Source organism: Melospiza melodia, chromosome 8 (assembly GCF_035770615.1).
Source record: "Melospiza melodia melodia isolate bMelMel2 chromosome 8, bMelMel2.pri, whole genome shotgun sequence".
Classification (NCBI taxonomy): Eukaryota; Metazoa; Chordata; class Aves; order Passeriformes; family Passerellidae; genus Melospiza; species Melospiza melodia.
In genome coordinates, this window is record NC_086201.1 from 35458468 (window position 1) to 35479419 (window position 20952).

The 20952-nt window shown below is 49.7% G+C and overlaps 1 protein-coding gene across 1 annotated transcript; it reads right to left on the reverse strand.

Moving 5' to 3' along the window:
- Positions 1–4348: 4348 nt before the first annotated feature.
- MREG (melanoregulin) lies at positions 4349–20132 on the reverse strand. The gene is made up of 5 exons (XM_063162661.1): positions 20041–20132; positions 15981–16140; positions 9263–9353; positions 7547–7710; positions 4349–5560 (listed from the first exon to the last, which is right to left on the reverse strand). Exons 1-5 carry the CDS (start codon positions 20130–20132, stop codon positions 5429–5431), a joined length of 639 nt encoding a protein of 212 aa, XP_063018731.1. The 3' UTR covers positions 4349–5428.
- Positions 20133–20952: the final 820 nt, after the last annotated feature.

Below are 20952 nucleotides of genomic sequence, written 5' to 3' on the forward strand. Positions count from 1 at the left end.
CTCTATCTCTATCATCTCTATCTCTATCTCTATCTCTATCTCTATCTCTCTCTCTCTATCTCTATATCATCTCTATCTCTATCTCTATCTATCTCTATCTCTATCTCTATCTCTATCTCTATCTCTATCTCTATCTCTATCTCTATCTCTATCTCTATCTCTATCTCTATCTCTATCTCTCTCTATATCATCTCTATCTCTATCTCTATCTATCTCTATCTCTATCTCTATCTCTATCTCTATCTCTATCTCTATCTCTATCTCTATCTCTATCTCTATCTCTATCTCTATCTCTATCTCTCTCTCTCTATCTCTATATCATCTCTATCTCTATCTCTATCTCTATCTCTATCTCTATCTCTATCTCTCTCTCTCTATCTCTATATCATCTCTATCTCTATCTATCTCTATCTCTATCTCTATCTCTATCTCTATCTCTATCTCTATCTCTATCATCTCTATCTCTATCTCTATCTCTATCTCTATCTCTATCTCTATCTCTATCTCATCTATTTTATCCTTGGCTGCCTAAATCTGTTTATTCTAATGCTGCTGAGATCCTGTGGAAGGCACCCACGGCTTCCATGGTGTCTCCCTTTCCCAATCCAAGTCCAACAAAATATTCATTTAAATTTATTATCACTCTGAAAAACCTCTGTTCTCCCCAAAAGTAAGGACAAGGCTTACAGAGAGAGGTGTAGCACATTTTATCAGGCCAAACAAGACAGGCAAAGCAGCCAAGCTTTTGCTCTGCCAGTCTTTCCTAAGGGTTTTATTAAGAGATTTCTCCACGGTCTCCCCTGTGCAAGGACAGCTTCCTGATGGATGTGTCCTCAAGGTCTGCGATTTGTGAGGCAAAGAAATGATTTTGATAATCCACAACTTGCTTAACAAGGACTCCCCACACAAAAATGGTTGCTTGTCTTCAAAGGAATGCTTCTGGAGAGCTACTTTGTGGCCAGTCACTCAACCTTAGTGATCCTCATTAGACCAGAAAAGTACAAGCTTTCCCTCCAGGAACAGTGTGTAAGTGTTGGGATTTCTAACGTTGGAAATGATTGAAACTGAGCAGTTTGAAATGGTAATTTTTCCTACAGCTGAAATTTAAAAGATGACAGTTTTCTTTCCCGTGTCCATTCTCATTATTTATCAGAACTTAGGCTGTGATTTACATCCCTAACAAGTAAAATGGATAAGCCAGACCCCTTCCAGGCCACTGCTTCCATCTCCTGTGCCTGCTGCTTCTCCAGCCTTTACCAAACACCTGCACTGCCACCTTCTGCCTGGCTTACAGCTCGCAGCTCAATTTCCACCACACTTCAGTTTTTCTTTTGCTCATCCTGCTGAATTCTGGATATATGTCCTAGGAAAACTTGAAATACAAAGAAGAAACCACACATGCATATGCACAATGGTTTTTTGTGGTTTTTTCTAGCTGGTCTCTACTAATTACACTATCCTGACTTCCTAGCTTTAATTTGGAGGAAGGGAACTTTCCAGTGCTGCTCCCCATGACCCAAAAATGTTAAAATATTATGCCCAGAGAAGCTGTGGTTGCCCCATCCCTGCAAATGTTCCAGGCCAGGTTGGACAGTGCTTGGAGCACCCTGGGACAGTGGAGATGTCCCTGCCTATGGCAGGGGGTGGAACATTTTTAAGGTCTCTTCTCAACCAAACCATCCCGTGATTCTAGGAGAAGAAATCCAAGTGAAGCAATGAAAAAAACCAAAAAAATATCAATGCTTTCTTTTTCTTTCTTTCTTTCTTTCTTTCTTTCTTTCTTTCTTTCTTTCTTTCTTTCTTTCTTTCTTTCTTTCTTTCTTTCTTTCTTTCTTTCTTTCTTTCTTTCTTTCTTTCTTTCTTTCTTTCTTTCTTTCTTTCTTTCTTTCTTTCTTTCTTTCTTTCTTTCTCTCTTTCTCTCTTTCTCTCTTTCCCTCTTTCCCTCTTTCCCTCTTTCTCTCTTTCCCTCTTTCTCTCTTTCTCTCTTTCTTTCTCTTCTGATGAAATATTAGCTAAATGTAAGTCAAGTTGAGGGTGAAAAAAATATCTGAAACCAAGTAAACCCAGATGTACTTTAAACTCTCTCACATCACTCTTTTTAAAGAATTCTTGGTCTTTTTCCTTTCGTGATTGAAGGAAGGGATACCAAAACCACTCTCTACTTAGAAAAATAAATGTTCTTAGTGAAGATGCTAATCCCTGCAGCAGCCAGCCTCAGGGCAAGTGGCACTTCCGAGCAGGAGCACAGGCCCTGGCCCCAGCCCTGGAAGAGAGATGGGCTGGGCACCATCTCCTGGAAAGAGCCAGAGTCATTATTGAATGTCTAAACCCCAACCTTTAACAGGAATCCAGTTCTTGCAGGCTCCAGAGACTCGATGCATGCAAGAAAAGGTTGGGAATATTTCCCCTGCATGGTAAGCAGGATTTTTCCCACGCTGAGGGAACAGTGGCATCTGCTGTTCGCTGGGCTCTCCTACAGCCTCCGCTTCCCAGGCAGCTGCTGGAACATTCCCTGGACTTGGGCAGGGTTTGGCTCCCCAGGGGCACCTGGGACAGGCAGGATGCCTGTGGGAAATGGATTTGGAGAGAACTCTCAAAGGCTGACAGAAGGCTCACATATCTGTATGCAAACTTTGGGATAAGAAATGCTGACTTAGAAATGCCATGGAATAGGACAGACATTGCTGAGAGAGAAATGGAGCTAGAAACAAGTTTCAAAGGATGGCCTTGCAAATAAGGCTGGATACCTTGGAGAAATAGAACTAAAAGAGATGCATTGTAGTGGGACCCATGAGGGGTAGTTTTAGATAATTGTCTTTAAGGTGTTTAAAGCATGGTGTGGCTAAAGCTGATAGGCCAAGAAACACTTATAATGTACTGTAATTTAAAAATAGCTTCTGATTGTGATGGTGTGATTTATAACATCTGTATTGTCTCACCCTTCTCATGAGACTGAAAATAGAATAAAAGTTTTTAAAGCCCCTCTCAGTTACCCCATCTCTAAGTCAGAAAAGAACTTAATCCAACAGAGTCTGGCTCCCCAGAGGCACCTGGGACCTACAGGATGCTCAAAACGTCTCCCCAAATATCAAGTGGGGGATCAAGCTCATCTGAATGGCAGCTGGAGGCCTGGGTGGTGGTGGGGCATCAAATCCCAAATGGCTTCTAGTGAAGAAGGGAATTGCTCTGTTAGGGCAGGAATTCCAGGACCATTGTGCATCTCCCTGGTATTTTCTGTGGAATTTAGAAAGGACAAATTGCTCTCTGCATTTTGCTAATTGAAATATTGTTTATTGGTCTCCTGTCCCGAGTGCATGAAAGGACATTTCCTATGGAGGTGGACAGAATGACCAAGTTGAGCTTGCATCTATATGGAAATAATTTCTGCTGGTTCCTATAATTTTTCAAGCTGCAGATTTTCCAAAGCTCTGCATCCTTCTACTTCACCAAAGGCTGCAATATTTTCAGGATACCCCATGACCAGTTTTAGCTGAGTGTTGGGACTGACAGGTTTTTCTCTGTTGCTGTTGTGATTTGTCCATAAACAGAACTTCTGAGCCGGTTACTCCTCCCCGAGTGTGGAAAGGAGCGAGGGCTCTGCTCTCATCCAACAAATTCCAGCTCCTCCTTGTGGCTGCACTCAGAAACTCAGCGTTTCCCCCACATGGGATCTTACTTCAGCAGCTAAACTCGCTTAGAAATCCTGATTATTGTCCCTTTTGGGCAGCCTGCCCTATGAAGTTCCACCAAAATGCATTCTGGTGACATGAGAACCGGTTTGACAGCCGTGACAGCGAGGGGCAGCTCTGCACAGGCACTGCTCAACGCTGACCTCCGTGCTCACAAAAAGCAGCACAGCTGAAAGGATTTCTCTTCTTGCCTCTGAGCTTTCCAAACTCATCAGGTGGCTTTAAATAACAGGTGGCACTGTAAGGGACAACGTGCCAAGGGCTGAGGTTTGGGTGGTGTCAGGCACCTTGGCACGGATCTCTCTCTGTTCCACAACAATTTGTTCAAATCAAAGCCTGGATTTGTCGTGCACCAAAGTTTATTTTCTATAAAAACACAGGAGGTTTTGCAAAGGGCAGCTGAACTCCTGCTAGAAAAAAATAAATTCAGTAGGAAATGGGTACCTAATGCCAAATCCCACTGAAATTAAATTTGATCCCCATCATCTCCTACAAAGACTTTTGTCTTAGGCTGGCAAATGTAACTCTCCTAAGTCAACAGGCAATTTAAAGTGTGTGGAGAACAAGCTGCAGAGGCTCTACAAATATCCCAACCCTTTTGCTATCAGCAGTCAACATAAACATTGTTACCTGGATAGGTTCACAGAGTGAGTAAGAAAGGCTGGTTTTGTAATGTTTTCTTTATTAAACTCAGCTTTCACTGCTGTTTTAAGTTGACAAAAATGTTTCCCAGGAAGACTGACAAACAAAAACAGCTCACAAATATATTTTTTTCAAATGCTGAAGGTATAAACAAATAAAAGCTCTGGTTTGCTACTTTGGGAGGCCCTGTGTAACCAGCATTTTCAACTGGCCAATTAGCAGCATGTGTGTTCATCAGTGAAGAACTTCCACTTGTTTTTAAATTATCAAATCCAGTGTTTTAAAAACTATTGCTCATTATCAGACAAATCCCCAAGATAAAAAGGATGTTCATTATACCATCCCTGCTGGTAATGAGGATTTTTAGATTGCCAGTACATGCAGCTTTGTGCTGGGGTTTTTTTAGGCAATTAAGACCAAAACTTTTCAAAATAGGTTGAGATGCTGGGCAACCAATGTTCCAGGAGCCAAATTCTCAGCAGCTCTGAACTTGGCACCTTCCTAAACTCTACCTTCCTTTAAGATGTCAAAACATCCCTCAACCACGAATGGCTGGGGATGGGGCACCCAACTGTGACACCGCTCCAAGGCTTTGCTGCCTGGAATTAAATCCTGTCCTGGCACAGCTCCTGCCTCTTTCCCAATCCCCTGGGACCTGCCTGGAGGGCTGGGGTGAGGATGAGGAGCAGTGCACAGAGTCACAGAGCTGTAGACACAGAGGAGTTTTTCCCGTCTCGCTGCTCCTCCTGGCTGGCAGCTCGAGGGAGGGGACAGCGGCAGGTGGCAGGCAGGTGAAAGGTGCATTTCCTCACAGCCCTTGGACCTGGAGGCGCTGGCAGCAATGCCTTGCACGGCAGATCCTCCCTGTGCCTATTTCATACACTACTGGCCAGTGGTGTCCCAGTTGTCACTCCTTCACGCCTGGGAGCCCCGTGGTGCCAGCGTCCCTTTCCACGCGCGCTCCTGCCGGGCACGGCTCGCCCTGCTCTGCCCACCGCCTTCTCCACAGGGCCACCAGGAGGGCTCTGTCCTGCTGGCCCCGGGCACAGCAGCCTGCCCAGGAGTGCTGGCTGTGTCACACCGCCAGGGCAGGTCCCTCAGGGCACCGTGGGGACGCTCTGCAGGGCGCGGGGTGCCTCGTCCAGCCGGTCCCCGCCGGGCCGCTTGGGGTACACCGCGCTGGCCATCTTGAAGAACTCATCCGCGGCGTCCAGGGCGATGAGGCGGTCCTGCCAAACAAGGGTGTGGAAAATGACTCTTTTAGGGTTGGCTTTTCATAAATATTACAATGAATATTATATGTGTTCTGTTAGAAAGTAATGCGGCATCAATTCTCTTAAGTAGTGTTGTTAAATATAGTTTTAGGTTATAAAAAAATGTTAAAATAGGAACTATGCTGTGTAGAATACTTTTTAAAGAGAGGACTCAGCAGCCACAGGACACCTAAATCTTTCAGAGAAAGAGAATTTATTGCCCCATTATCAGAAGAAATGAACTTCTTCCCACCGCAAAGGCACTGTTAGGATTCAGAGGAAGTTGACACTGACCAGACAGAATCCTGTGTTTGAATGGAATTTATGCATCATGTATGAAGTGTATGAATATGCAACAGGTTATTGATTTTAAGGGTTAATCCTCTGTTAACATGTGTCCTTTTTTTGGGCTTATACTACCCCAAAAAAGGTACCTGGACATCTGTAACTCTTTGTTTCTATTGTCTCATATTGTCCTAATCCAAATTGTCCAAATTATTATTACTCTATAATTGTATCTATTTTTATAACCTGTGGCTGTTTGCAGGCAGCCCCAACATGGGAAAAGATATGAATGTTAACTCCATGTTTCAGAAGGCTGATTTATTATTTTATGATATATAGTATATTAAACCTATACTAAAAGAGTAGAAGAAAGGATTTCATCAGAAGGCTAGCTAAGAATAGAAAAGGAATGACAACAAAATCTTGTGACTGACCAGACAGTCTGAGCCAGCTGACTGTGATTGGCCATTAATTAGAAACAACCACATGAGATCAATCACAGATGCACCTGTTGCATTCCACAGCAGCAGATAATCAATGTTTACATTTTGTTCCTGAGGCCTCACAGCTTCTCAGGAGAAAAATCCTGGCAAAGGGATTTTTCAGAAAATATCATGGCTACAACAACCATTTTATTACTATTAAATTTTTAAAATTTATAAGCAAGTGTTTGGCGTTTTTCACGAAGGGGGATTGTGGTCACTCTGGGGTGTTCCAGGGACATCCCTGCCCAGGGCCCTGAATTGTGGAAAAGAAAACAAACTCCACAACTTTTGTGGAAGTTGTAAAGCTGGTGTGTTTATTCCAGTGCTGGATGCATGTGGGGATCACTCCCCTCAAAAGGACATGTGTACCTCTGGGAACTCCAGATCTCCTTTTATCTCCCTTACTAATCCATATGCATGGACTTTCACAATAGGTTCATAAATATTCATTTTACTGATTTCACGTTTTTCTTGCAGCTAGGGTTTTTTTTTAATCAGAAAGTACAGAAAGAACTCCTGGGTCATCCTGCCCTGTTTCCTGCAGCAGCCTCTCTGTCTGTTTCTGAGTTCAAGGGGCCCTCCCTTATCTCTGTCCTTAGGCTGAAGCAGTTTCTTCAAGTATAGGTTTTTGTGAGAACGGGCAGTCAGACCAAACAGCCGTGTTAGCAAGCTACAGACTTAACTCAAAGATGTACATTTCACCTAAATCCAAATGGATTTCTACTCTGGAAAATTTCCACTCTGTCTCAGCCCTCCGTCCACAGCCACTCTCAGACATTAGGTCTCATCTTTTCACAGAATCACCAGGTTGGAAGAGACCTTCAGAATCACTGAGTCCAACCCAGCCCCAACACCTCAACCAAACCACTGCCACATCCAGGCTTTGTTAAACACATGCAGGGATGGTCACTCCACCACCTCCCTGGGCAGGCCATTCCAGAACTTTATCACTCTTTCTGTAAAAAACTTTTTCCTGATATCCAACCTGTATTTCCCTTAGTGCAGCTTGAGGCTGTGTCCTCTGGTTCTGTCAGTGCTGCCTGGAGCAGGAGCCCAACCCCACCTGAGCACAGGCACCTTTTAGGGAGTTGTAGAGTGAACAGGTCACCCCTGAGTCTCCTTTTCTCCAGGCTGAACACCCCCAGCTCCCTCAGCAGAGCTGGATGGAGGAAGGTGTGCTCAGAGAACTCACCACCACGAAGAGGTAGCGCTCAGACAGCTCCCAGCTGGTGGGGAAGATGTTGGTCTCCTCTGAGAGCTTTAACAAGATGTCCCGGGCTTTGCTCATGTTCTGAGAGTCGCTGATGATGCTGAGTTTGGTCACTGACAAGAGGGAATCTGCTTCCTTCTGGAAACCTGGGAAAGAATTGTTACAGAAACAAGTCAAGGGTCATCCCTGAGCCCTTCAGGCTCTTGGAAGGTTCCATATTCTCCCTCCGCCTTGGGCAGCTGCATCCCCACTTCCTAAAACAAACCAGCACTCCCTCAGGCAGGCTGTGGGGCAGGTATAAACTGCTGGTGGGGAAAATAAATCACAAAAGTAGTCACAGCGAGTTTGTTGCTGGTTTTCCTGAGAAAAGATGTGTGAACATGCACAACCCAGGGTGCTGATTCAGCTCTTGCATGCTCCTGATGCTCCCAGAGCTTTCGGGGCTGCTGGGGCTCCCTAAACCAGGTAACAGGGATTAAACCTGTGGCAGTGATGAACACCAGGCTAATTGTTCCTGCAGCAGTCAGCATCAATTACAGGAAGGGTATCCAGGGGAGGAAAACTGGACTAGAGTGAGTGAAGGGTCTCTAAATGCAATGGCTCCCATTAACTCCTTGTTCTGCTCCAGGGGGCTGGTGGTGATGCATCTCACATGAAAACAGTTATGGGGTGAGAGTGGTGGGTTAAAGCAGAGGCCTAGATAACAGAAGATAATCTAGATAACAGAAGATAGCAGCAGGTTTCACATCTGGTTGCTCATTTAGCGTCACTAAGGCCAAATGATCCCAAAGCTTCCCCAGCCTTTGCAGAACATCCCTGGAGCCACTGTGGAAGAGAGAGGGCTGTGGGAGAGCCTCTGTCAGCCTGCAGTGAGAGGTGGAAGGATGCCAAGTGATCCCTCTTGGGCTTGGCCTGCTGTGAGCAGCTGGGTGGAGATGAGGGCTGACAGCTGGTTGTGGATTTATGATGTTCCTCCCACCCAAATGCCAGAATAGCAGGTAGGGCAGGAGTGGCTGAGATACCCATCTCTGGCTCCCATTGAGGGTATCCTAGAATAGCTTCACTCATCCTCCTCTCAGCAGCCACCACCCACCTCCAGAGCATGATGGAAGTCACCCAGCTGATGTGCTGGCACGTCCTGAGTGTCACATGCTGTGTGCCAGGCCACTGGGAAAAGCCCAAAGTCACACGCACCACCAGCACTTGGGAACAGCAGTAGGAGGGTTCCTGTGGAGCAATTCCACTTGGTGGAAGAATATTTCAAACCCACTTGGGAGCAAATGAGGTGAAAGGCTTAGCTCTGATCAGCTGCCATTGGCTAAGGAAACCAAACAGATGTATCTGTGTTCCCATCTGAAAGGAATATTCATTCCTTCCTGCTTATCTTGTTTGGGAAAACCCTGGGTGAACTCCCACTGCAAGTTTTCCACAAGGAAGCTCGAAATGGATGACTGTGCATGTTATCATGGGCTTGGAAGGTGATCATGGGCTTTTGATGTGCCTGCAGACACGGTGTCCCTGTCCCCTCCCCATGCCTGAGCCTCAGGTACCACGTGGGACACCTGAGGGCATTGCTCAGCAACCTCCTTTTACTTCCCTCCTCTCCAGCTTGATTTTGTGGAGCTGTTCCATCCTCAGCCATGGTGGGATCTGGCATTCAGTACCACTGCAATTACATCCCTTTGGCCTCCAGCTTACCTAAATCCTCCAGAATGTGTTTCCACCTGCTCCTCACTTCTTTCCGGGTCTGCCGTAAAGTGTAAATGTCATAGTTGAGCTTCTGCCACTCCTGCAAACAGAGGGGTGAGAGACACTCAGTCATTGGGATCTGCTGCTTTCCAAGGAATTTCAGCTCTGAGGAAGGGAGCCAGAGGTGCAGAGCTGGTGAGGTGGTGGCTGTGAAGGTCAATGACCAGGCTGCTGCTGCCCCTGGAAGAAATTGCACTGACCAACACAGAATATTTAGCTTGACACTTGGCTCAGCATTTCTGTGTCTTCTCTGTTCCAAACTGCTTTCAGTTTCCCTGGAATTACAGAATTTAGCTCAGGCATTGGTGACAACTGCTCCTCAGTCAGACATGGAGCCCTGTTTGGCATGAACTGGAGCAGGCAGGTGTTCAGAAGTACTAGAAAACAAGAAAACCAGACTTTTTTTAAAGATCAGGGTACCTCTTTTGAAAGAGGAGCCCAGGGATGGATGAGGGCTGAACTGGAGCCATCTGATCTGATAACCCTGAGTAGCTGCCAGGTGCTGCAGTTAAAGCCTCACTTCACTGCACAGCTGAAATATTGCACTGGACCTCCAGCTTTAGAGCTGGATAATGGGACATTGGGGTCATTTATTAAAGTCACACCAGCACATCTAAACACAACTGCACAAGTTTCATTGGCAATGAGCTTGGCAGTGCTGGCTTAATGGCTGGACTCAATGATCTCAGCTGACTTTCCCAACCTAAATGATTCCATGATTCCATAGGCATGCATTCCTGTGGAAATGCAAGAAAACCAGGAGCACTTTTCCCAGCTCTTCCTAGCTGAGTTTAATCAATGCAAAGGGTGCATTTTTAGAAGAAGCCCAACAGCAGGGTGACAACATCACCTGATAACTTCCTTCCAGTAACAACCTTAATTAATCTCATTTCTCAGCAGGGGATTACCTAGATGGGCTCCTGAAGAATAAACAGGTGTTAATCTGTGCTGTCACCCTGAGATTTTCCTGCAGGCCATGCTGGGTTCAGAGCAGCAAAACAGCACCCACAGAGATCAGTTCTATGTTAAAAATCCCATTGTTTTCTGGGAATTGGTCAAAGAGCTGACTTAATTCCATAAAGATTTGAAGATTCCTTAGTGTTTTTTTCCCTGATTGTGGCTGACATGGCATGACAGCAGAGATTTAAAGCCAAGCCTGTTTTCCTGCTGATCAGCACAGGAAGCCCTGGGGATTACACTTTGGAAAAAGCAGCTAGCAGGGTTAAGGCAGTGGTGACTTCAGGTCAGGAGAGCAGGAGAACCAGCTCTGCCACAGCCACTCACTCCCAGAAAACAAAATCCCCTTCCAGAGGCACATTTCCCTCTCTCCTGGAGTGGCACTTGAGACCAGCTTTGCTGTTTGCACAGAGGAATGAGGCAGGGGCAGGACTCTCCTCTCCCAGCTCAGAGCTGGGAACTGAGCTGCTCTGAGTGGAAAACAAAAGAGGGGGGTTATTACGTCCAAGCTTTGTGGGAAGTTTATTGAAAACTGGAGAGTTTTTAGACAGAGGCTGAAAAGCTGCACGACGCCTTGCTCCCCGCTGGCCGGGGCTCCTTGGAAACGTCTCAGCCCTCTCGTGACCCCCTGGCACGGGCAGAAAGGAGAGGGAGCCAGTCTGGGCATGCTGGTGGGGAATAGCTGGGTGTCTTTGCCCTCCCATGGAGAGAAACAAGGCCCCCAGTGCAGACAGCCCCTCCAGACAGCCACTGTGATCCCAGGCCTGCTTCACGCTGTGGAATCAGGGAGCTGGGCCGCTGGGAAAGATGCTCCTCTGACAAAATGTGGCCTCCTGGCACCCAGCAGCAGCTTCCAGGGCCATGGGGATTTACCCTGTGGTAGGAGCCAGGCTCCTCTCTCAGCATGGAGAGCAGTGCTTAGCATGCAGGGAAGCTGCTCCTGATTTTCTCTGGATTAACAGCAGCGTGCTTTCCCTTGTCTGTTTTTGTTTTAAGGGAATCTAGGTTATGGCTTTCTTGTACAGCACAGTGTCTGAGCTGTGTTATGGAAGTGAGTGTGGTGAATGTTCAGTCCCAGGGGAGCTCTGACAGTGCCCTGTTGATGGAGAGTCTGGGGAGTGTGCAAAGGAATGATTTTGATGCTTAAATCACAAAATGATGCTGAACTGTGGTGCCTGGGTGGGACCTCTTGTTCTGGTAGGATTTATTTTGCCTGAGCATGAAGCTGCATCTGTTCATCTTTCTATAGAGACTGCTGGGAGGAGGATGCTCCCAGCCATGGAAAAAGACCAGAGAAGCAGAGATTATCAGGATGAGATTGGGCTGAGCTCTCACAGGGACTCATGCCCCGCTCTCAATCAGTCTCAGAAACCACTGGAACTTCCCAGGCAATTCCTTCCAGCAGCGACACCTGAACTGCCATGGGCTGTGCTCTGTGTGCCTTTAATGAGGGAACCAACTCAAGAGCATCTCTCCACACCCAAAATTATTCTAACAAGCATCTCCCTTGAGCTGCACAGCACAGGAAGAGCAGAGCTTGCCTTGCCCGTGCCCAGGCAAGGGCGAGATCAGAGGCTCTGGGGAGGGATCCTGTGAGATCACAGGGCCGCTCAGGCAGGGCAGGGGCTGCACACCAATCCCCTCTCCCTCAGCCTTCTTGGGAATCGCAAACTCCTGGGCCAGGGAGGAGGCTTGAAAGCACAGGGGGAGACTGACACACAAACATGGGGTGTGTCTGGGACATCCCAGCCATGCACTCCAAAGCAATCCTTTAACTCTTAAAAGCTTTTAACTCTTTTCCCAAAATCTGAGTTAACCACAGGAAACCAAAGCAGGTTGCAGTTCCCAGGCCTGTTTTTTTGCAGTCAGTTTTGCCCTTTAAACCTACAACAGATACCAGTGAGGGCTTGAGAAAACCCCGAGTGTGTGAGTCAAGAATATCCCAGGAGCAGGAGGGAAACCCCTCTCCCTCCCTTCTCTACATGCTCAGCCCTTCAAATATTTATCTGGAAAAACTCCCCAGACTCTCTAGTGTGAAACACTAAAGCTGCAAATGCCAAATGACATGGAATAAGCCAGGCTGGTACATAACTCAGAGCTCTGGGAAAAAATGTGCCAAGAGAACAGGCAGCACTGTCCAGGTTCTCATCCCTGATCATATGAAAGTTTCCTAATTACTAGGGAGCTTTCTTCATGCTGCCAGAACACTTCTCTACCAAATCCATTGCCTTTATTCTCTTAAAAGCAATTGAGGTCACCACTCTGTTCAAGAGTTATTTTAGAAATGAGGTCAAAACAGAGTTATCAGGGAAAGACTGCAGAATATCAGTGCAGGCAGGTGCCAGGGATGCTCCTGCTCTGGCTCCACTGGAAGCAGCTGAAGAAAGATAAAACACAAATATAAACTACAGACTGACATCTCAGAAGAAGCTTAAATTGGATTCAATTTGAGAGAGGCATGCAGACATTAAAGAGGGTTGGGTTTGGGCTCCCCAGCCAGCATCCCCAGCCCTGGATAAATCCCATCACCTCTCTGTGCCCCAGTAACAGCTGGTCACAATTCTGACCTTCTCTGTGACCTGTTTAGAAAAGAATAATCCTGTAGGAGAGCAGGAGGAGAAAGAAAAATAGGCCTTGCCAGCTCATTAATGGGCTTTTCAGGGGGGTCATGCCAGTGCTGCTCTGGCAGCCAGGCCCCTGGCAGGGATGCAGGCTGAGGAATTGCCTTTGCTATGGGGTTTGTGATCCCACCTTTCCCTAGGGAATGAGCCAAGAGAAGAGAGAAACACTGCATTTACAGCAAGCCATGAGAACAGGGGGTTTTCCTGTCACCATGCAAAATGTCACCTTTAGTTTCTGTTCCCAGAGCTGTGGCACAGCTGCCCTGGCTCTTTCTCTGAAGCCAGGACTGGTGCACAGCTCCCTGCCCACAGCTGGGTAACTCCACACACCCCAGCAGAGCCCATGGAGAAACCAGGGCCACCCCAGAGGGGACCTCATGAAGGGGACTCTGTGCACCTCACAGTCATTAGCCCAGCAACAGCCCCAGATCTCACATTTATTTTACCTTACAACAGTGCAGAGCCAGAGGAGGGACAAAACCTCCCATTTTCCCCATATTTGAAACATGATCCTGGAATTCAAAAGCTGTGATGGCAGCTCTGATCCTCAAAGGCTGTATCTGCTTGATCAGCCCCTCAGCAATGGCTTTCCTGCTTTTCCCTGTGCAAGCTAAGAACACACTGAGCTTGGGATGGGGCTGCCAGCTGGGATAGGAAGAAGACACAGCTCCACATGGATCATGTGTGGGTCCTGCCCCATGTGGGGACAAAAAACTGACCACCAGCACTGCCAGGATGGGGCCATGCAGATCAGAACACAATGGACAGCTGCCTGCTCTTTGGGATCCTTCCACAGGCCTGTGCTGGGAAATCCCTGAGGTACAGGTGGGGAATGGCAAAGCCCACAGTGAGTGCCCTGCACACCACAATTTCTTTGTTAAATGAAGGAGCAGAAATGCAGCAAGTTCTCCTTTCAGGCAGTTTTAACCACAGGAAGTACCTATGGTTTTGTAACACTCTGCACCACACAAGAAAACTGTTCCTCCATCCTCAGTCCTGCAGTATGCAGAGGCTCACCCTGGGGATTTGGGGGCAGAGCAGCCCCCCAAGCAGATGCTGGCTTTTGCAGCACAGTGTTGTTCTGCAAGCAGACTTTCTTCTCTCCCTCTGAGCTGAAGTCTCATTAGGAGGGGAGGGCACTGCAATCTGGCCTAGTTTTAAATGCTTGCTGGAGTAAGGAGAGATTCTGGCACCAGGGCCCAAGAGCAGGAATGCTGGCTTTGCTGTCCCAGCCACCCAGCAAGAGCCTGCTGGGCTTCCCTGTGTGCCTCAGTTTCCCAGCTGTAAGAGGGGAGAGCAGAGCTGCTGCCAGTCCTGGGCTGCAAAGGGCACAGGCCACACTCAAAGCAAGTGCATAGTGTGGATAAAGGATTTCCTCAAAACTTTCCTCACTGTTGTCCTGATGTTGTGCTCTCCAGGCTTTCTATTGATTGCACTGCATGAAAAAGCAGAGTATGTGTCCTTTGCTATGGAGAGGAAGCCCTGTGAGTTTTGGGCTTTCTTTTTCCACAGGGACTGCTCAGAGCTGCTAAAAACCCTACAGATACACTGAGGGCAGGATTTAGGGCAGGCAGGCACACTGGGTTTAGGACATGCAGGAGCACTTTCCTGCTCAGCCATAAGTGACACTCTTCCCTGCCCCCTGAACGAGGGTGACACACAACACTGCTGTGCATCAGTGCAGCCCCTAAATGGAGCTGTCCTTGTTTCCTGCAGCCACTTGGGGATGGAGGAAGCTGCCTGGCTTCTCTCAGACAAGCAGCTAAGCTAGAGAGAGCAGCAGTGGTGGGGGGGAAGATCTCCAGTCTGAGCCATAAAGGTCACATGCAACCATGAAAATGTTGTTTCAAAACCACCCATTGTAAACATCACATTAAATTAAACTCACTAAAAAACAACCCCTTAAGTGGGGATACTGACCAACTGTATACAAGCATATCATTACCTCTTTTAGCTAATTAAAACTGTAATTTTGATTTCTCTGGGGTTTAAGGCTCCTTGTAAAGCTGAGCTGGCTTTTGGTTTAGAGAGAGAGAAACAGTTACACTCCTGCAGACTCTTGGATGAAGCAGGATCACGTTGAAGTTAAACACGAAGCCTTCAGGCTTCCCTGCAAACGTTCTGGCATCATGAAAGCAATCAGAGAGGGGAAAATGTGTCACAGTTTGCTCCAGCCTGCTCCTAATCAGGCCACTGCAATCTCCTTTGCACTGAGTGCCTTAGCAGAGGAAATCAGGGCTGCACAACAGCCTTTATGTAACAGCCATGACTTTTCCCTTCCCACTAGAGCCGTGCCAGTTCCCTGCTCCCCGATAATTGCCCTGCATCCCTCTGGAGCAGAGTGAACCCAACACGGCCCCACAGTGCCTGCCCATGGGAAGGACAAACCAGGGAAATATCCAACCAAAACCACAGTCTGGGGAGCTTTAGACAGGATATTAGGAAAAATATCTCTTTCGAGAGGGTGCTGAGGGAAGGTGGTGGGCACAGGGTGCCCAGAGAAGCTGTGTCTGGCACACCCCTGCAAGTGTCCAAGGCCAGGTTGGACAGGGCTTGGAGGAACCTGGGATAGTGGAATGTGGCATTCACATTCTCTCAAAAAAATCCCTTCACCCAGGATTTTTCTCCTGGGAAGCCAAGAAGCCTCAGAGAAAAGGAAAACAATTTTTATCTCATTTGCTTCTCCTGTGTTGTGCTCATGTGGAATGTGTTTGGAGATTGTTCACCCACAGGTGATTGTTCCATTGGATTCTGATTCATACAATCAGGGCCAAGCTGTGTTGGGACTCTGAAAAGCGTCACGAGTTTTCATTATTAACTTTTTAGCATTCAGTAAGTATCCTTTCTGTATTCTTTAGTATAGTTACAGTATTCTTTAATATAATATAGTATTATAAAGTAATAACTCAGCCTTCCGAGAACATGGAGTCAGATGCATCACTCCTGCCTTTGTCAGGACTTTCCCAGCAAATACAATAGGGAAGGTGTCCCTGCCCATGGCAGAGGGTGGCTGAGCTTTGAGGTCCCTTCCATCCCAAAGCCTCCTGTGATGCTGTGGTTCACCACACCCAGCCCAGCCCAGCCCTCACCTCCGAGTCCTTGTCCAGCTGGTTCCTGACCACGATCATGTTGTAGAGCACGCGGTCGTCGTCGGCCTCGGTGTGGGTCACGTCGTGTGGGGTGCTCCACAGGTTCTGCTCCTCATCCCGCGCCAGCGTGGCCCCGAACGACGCGTAGGGGTTGTTGTTACTGCGGGGACACACAGGTTAGTGTCACTGCAGGGACACGTAGGGGTTATTGTTACTGCGGGGACACACAGGTTAGTGTCACTGCAGGGACATGTAGGGGTTGTTGTTACTGCGGGGACACACAGGTTAGTGTCACTGCAGGGACATGTAAGGGTTGTTGTTACTGCGGGGACACACAGGTTAGTGTCACTGCAGGGACACACAGGTTATTGTCACTGCGGGGATACACAGGTTAGTGTCACTGCAGGGACATGTAGGGGTTATTGTTACTGTGGGGACACACAGGTTAGTGTCACTGCAGGGACATGTAGGGGTTGTTGTTACTGCGGGGACACACAGGTTATTGTCACTGCAGGGACATGCAGGGGTTGTCGTTACTGCAGGGACACACAGGTTAGTGTCACTGCAGGGACACACAGGTTATTGTCACTGCAGGGACATGTAAGGGTTGTTGTTACTGCGGGGACACACAGGTTATCGTCACTGAAGGGACACCCGGGGGTTACTGTCACTGCAGGGGTTGTTGTTACTGCAGGGACACATAGGAGTTGTTATCACTGCAGGGACATGTAAGTGTTGCTGTCACTGCAGGGACACCCGGGGGTTACTGTCACTGCAGGGACATGTAAGTGTTGTTATCACTGCAGGGACATGTAAGGGTTGTTGTCACTGCAGGGACACACAGGTTAGTGTCACTGCAGGGGTTGCTGTCACTGCAGGGACACACAGGAGTTGTTATCACTGCAGGCACATGTAAGGGTTGTTGTTACTGCAGGGATACCCACGGGTTACTGTCCCTGCAGGGACACAGGGTCAGGCAGATCAGCACCAGGCTGCCCTCCCAGTGCCCACTGCTGTGCCCTCCCCTCTCCCAGAGAGCAGGGGGAATGGGAGGACAGAGGTTTTTTCCCTTTTTTTTGTTTTCTTTTTTTTCCATCCTGAGCAGGCAGGCCATGGTTCAAACCAAACCATGCAGTGCCCACAGGTGCCCCCGCCCAGCAGCTCCCCTCTCAGAGCTGCAGCGATGCACTGTGCCATGCAACAACAGACAAGGCAAGGAAAGGATATTCAGCCCCATCTATTTTGGCAATGGGAATGTCCTCAGCCTTCTAATGAACTCCGGGCTTTATTTGCTTAGCAAAGCTGAGCATCATCTTCTGGGAAGGCTGTCCTCACAAGAGGTGGGGAGCTTTTCCCTGCACTGGGGCAGTTCTGTGTTTTATGGCTTTATGTTGCATATAAATCCCTTTATGTGCGATTTTTAAACAAGGACACTTCTGCCAAGAGAACCTTTAGCAGGGGATTTCCATAAAGTGTCTAAGCAAGGTGTCCAGCTGCTTCAGCAGAACAATACAAGTGGAGAACTATTTTTGGCCTTATCACCCTCTGGCAATCCCTGCTCACTTCTTGTCAGAGCAACCCACTGTTTATTTTGTTTGCTACCCAAACCCCATTCCTTTCCCAAGGAACCCATCCAGAAAAATTTCAGGTAACACTGTGGGTGCCATGGCACCAAGCCTAAAAGGAGGCTAAGAGGAGCTCCAGCACATAGATGAAATAGGAAAAAAAACTAATTCCCATCAGCATTCCAGCAGGGAGGTTAATTAGACTTTCAACCACCCAAAAACCTGAGCAACAGGTAATAAGGGGAAAGATAATCTCTTATAATCTCTCATTAAAGACAAGCAAACAAAGGTAACTTGGAGGGTGTGGAGGGGCACAACCATTTTTCAATGGTGCAGCAGACAGGGAGGGAGCCCTCAGGAGCCAGCTGTGCCATCAGCAGGAGTTCACTCCCATGCTGAGCTTCTTCCCACTCAGGCATTTACCCCAGTAAGTATGCCTAACATTTGAATTACTTAAAACACCAGTATTTAGCAATAACACTGCCACACCTGAGCTTTTCTAAGCCACTCCCTCCCTCACAGCTCGAAGGGCCCTTCCCAGCACATTCCCATTTCCAAATCACAGCATGGAACATCCTGTAAGGCATGTGGCAGTGCCCAGGAGTCAGCCAATCCATACCAGCACAGACAGCTCTGCCAACAGCTCTTGCAAGCAACATTGCAAAGGAAAAAATGGGAGGGAGAAAAGAAGCACGGGGACAGCAGAGGCTGTGCAGGTTAAGGAATCTCTGTGGGACCAGAAGGGACAGGGAGCATTTTATATTGTGGATTTTATCCAGAAAATTATGAGCACCAATGTTTCATCATTGCTGCTCCAGGGGGCTTTCAGTTCACATTAAATTTCAGCATTTGGAGCCCAAATATTTAGTTGATTTTCATCCTGAGTGCACCATCCAAGCCAGACCCCATCTTCACACATCAAGAGACAACCAAGCAGCCTGGATGCTTTGCAACAGCAGTTCCCAAACCTATAACTCAGCTAAAAGAGCTGAAACCTCAAGCAATTCATTCACTTTAAACAGCACTGCAGTAAAAACAAATCCAGCAAGCTATTGCAAGATCCTCACTATGAAATGAGACCCCACAGCCCCCCAAGAAGGGGCAAGCATTGCCCGGTCAGGGGCAGCAATTAGGCTGTTAGGGAGGCTGTTAGATTAATTATGCTGGCACACGTGTATAAGAGCAGGTGCCTTTCCAATTCCCAGAATTTCCAGAGCCTTTCCTCCTTGGGGCCAGCATTAATTGGATCTGGGGCCCTTTACTAAAGCCAGGTGCCCGGGGAGGGACACGGGGCAGCAGCGGGAGCCTCTCCACACGTGTGCCCGGCTCCCGGGAGGTTAATGCCAATTTCCTGGCCCGGAGGCCCCATGCTTGGGATTAGCCGGTCATTATTTAGGTAACTGCTTTACCAGGGCACTTTGAAGCCGTGTGTGCCCAGCTCTGCTGTTACCCATGCAGGGAGCATCCCACCCTGCTCCCCGAACGCGTCTGGCACAGGGAGGGCACGGCCCCGGCTCCATCCCGGGGCTGGCATCGGGGAAAGGGGGAGAGCTGCAGCAAAACACCGGTGTTTTACCTCATGCAAGCCCTCTTTAAGTGCTTGCACGGCTCTTCTCCACGGGTCAGGGAGGATCTGTCCATACAACAGCCCCAAGCTCACGCTCTGTGCACCGAGAGCAGCAGAGCAGGAGCTGCTCCCCAGCGAGCAGCACACGCAGCTCCCTCTTAGAGCCGGCTCTGCCGAGCATCCATCTCCGCCCCGCATCCCTGAATGGAGCCGCATGGAGAGCTGCGGTGTTCACCTGGAAAAGGGAAGGCTCCAGCGCCTAAAGGGGAGAGTGACTTTTTACCGGGGCAGATAGTGATGGGACAAGGGGGAACGGTCTTAAACGAAACGAGGAGAGATTTACATTAGGTGCTAGGAAGAAATTCTTCCCTGTGAAGGTGGTGATGCCCTGGCACAGGTTGCTCAGAGAAGCTGAGGCTGCCCGATCCCTGGAGGTGTTCCAGGCCAGGTTGGACAGGGCGTGGAGCAGCCTGGGATAGTGAAAGGTGTCCCTGCCATGGCAGGGCGTGGAACTGGATGAGCTTTAATGTCCCTTCCATCCCAGTCCATTCTGCGATTCTGCGAGCCCAGCCTGCGAACAGAACTCTGCACAACTCAGAGCTGCCGGCAGTGGGTCAGGGATGCAGGGTCCCCTTTTAGCTCAGTGCCTCAGCTCCTCCATTGAAATCCCACCGTGGAAAGAGGAGCGCTGGACCGTCCCTAGGGCCGGGGAACCCCGAGGGGATGCGCGGGCAGGGCTCCTGCTGTCACAGGGAGTCCAGCCCCTGTGGCAGAACCCGGGCGGAAAGAGAGCCGGGGAAGATCCCTCCGGAGCCGCGATGGCTCTGGCAGGGATGGAGCCCCGCTCCAGCGGCGGTGACAGCGCGGGGAGCGGGCAGGGGACAGCGGGGGAAGGCTCCGGGTGGGCACATCCCGGGCCGGGTCTCACCTGATCAGGGGCTCCTTCTCGGGCGCCGCCGCCTCCCCGCCGCAGCAGCAGCCGCAGCAGCCGAGCGAGCGCAGCCAGGCCCGCAGCCCCATCGGCACCGCGGAGAGCCGGGCAGGGCACGGCAGGGCGGGCCGGCCCCACGGCCGTCCCCTGAACCCGCCCCGCCGGGGCCGGGCCGGGCTCCGCACCGCCCCCGCTGCCTGCCCGGCCCTGCCAGACCCTGCCAGACCCCTCCCTGCCCTGCCCTGCCCGGCCCTGCCAGACGCCTCCATGCCCTGCCCTGCCCTGCCCGGCCCTGCTCGGCCCTGCCAGACCCCTCCCTGCCCTGCCCTGCCCTGCCCGGCCCTGCCAGACCCCTCCATGCCCTGCCCTGCCCGGCCCTGCCAGACCCCTCCATGCCCTGCCCTGCCCTGCCCGGCCCCGCTCGGCCCTGCCAGACCCCTCCCTGCCCGGCCCTGCCAGACCCCTCCCTGCCCTGCCCGGCCCTGCTCGGCCCTGCCAGACCCCTCCCTGCCCTGCCCTGCCCGGCTCGGCCCTGCCCGGCCCTGCCAGACCCCTCCCTGCCCTGCCCGGCCCTGCCCTGCCCGGCCCTGCCCGGCTCGGCCCTGCCCGAGCGGCGGCTGCTGCGGCGGCTCAGGGACGGAGCTGCCGCGTCCTTCTGCATCCTCCTTGCACCGCCCTCCGGCATCTTCCTCCTGCACTGTCCTGCAACCCTCCTGCAACCTCCGGCTCCCCCCTGCACTCTCCTGGATCCTGAAGCGCCCTTCTGCACCCTTCCAAACCCTCCTGTACCCTCTTGTCCTCTGCAGCGTTTTTCCCTGCCCTTCTGCATCCTCACGCACCCTCCTCCATCCCACTGCATCCTTCCTCACCCTGCCGCACTGTCTCGCACCCTTCTGTGCCCTCCTGCAC

What these genes read in the sequence shown, in the direction of transcription:
- MREG (XM_063162661.1), bottom strand. Translation starts at nt 20,132, where the DNA reads ATGGGGCTGCGGGCCTGGCTGCGCTCGCTCGGCTGCTGCGGCTGCTGC. An exon ending in GAGAAGGAGCCCCTGATCAG is followed by an intron (nt 16,141 to 20,040) that starts GTGAGACCCGGC and finishes GTGTCCCCGCAG; the next exon opens with TAACAACAACCCCTACGCGT. An exon ending in AGCGCTACCTCTTCGTGGTG is followed by an intron (nt 5,561 to 7,546) that starts GTGAGTTCTCTG and finishes CTTGTTTGGCAG; the next exon opens with GACCGCCTCATCGCCCTGGA.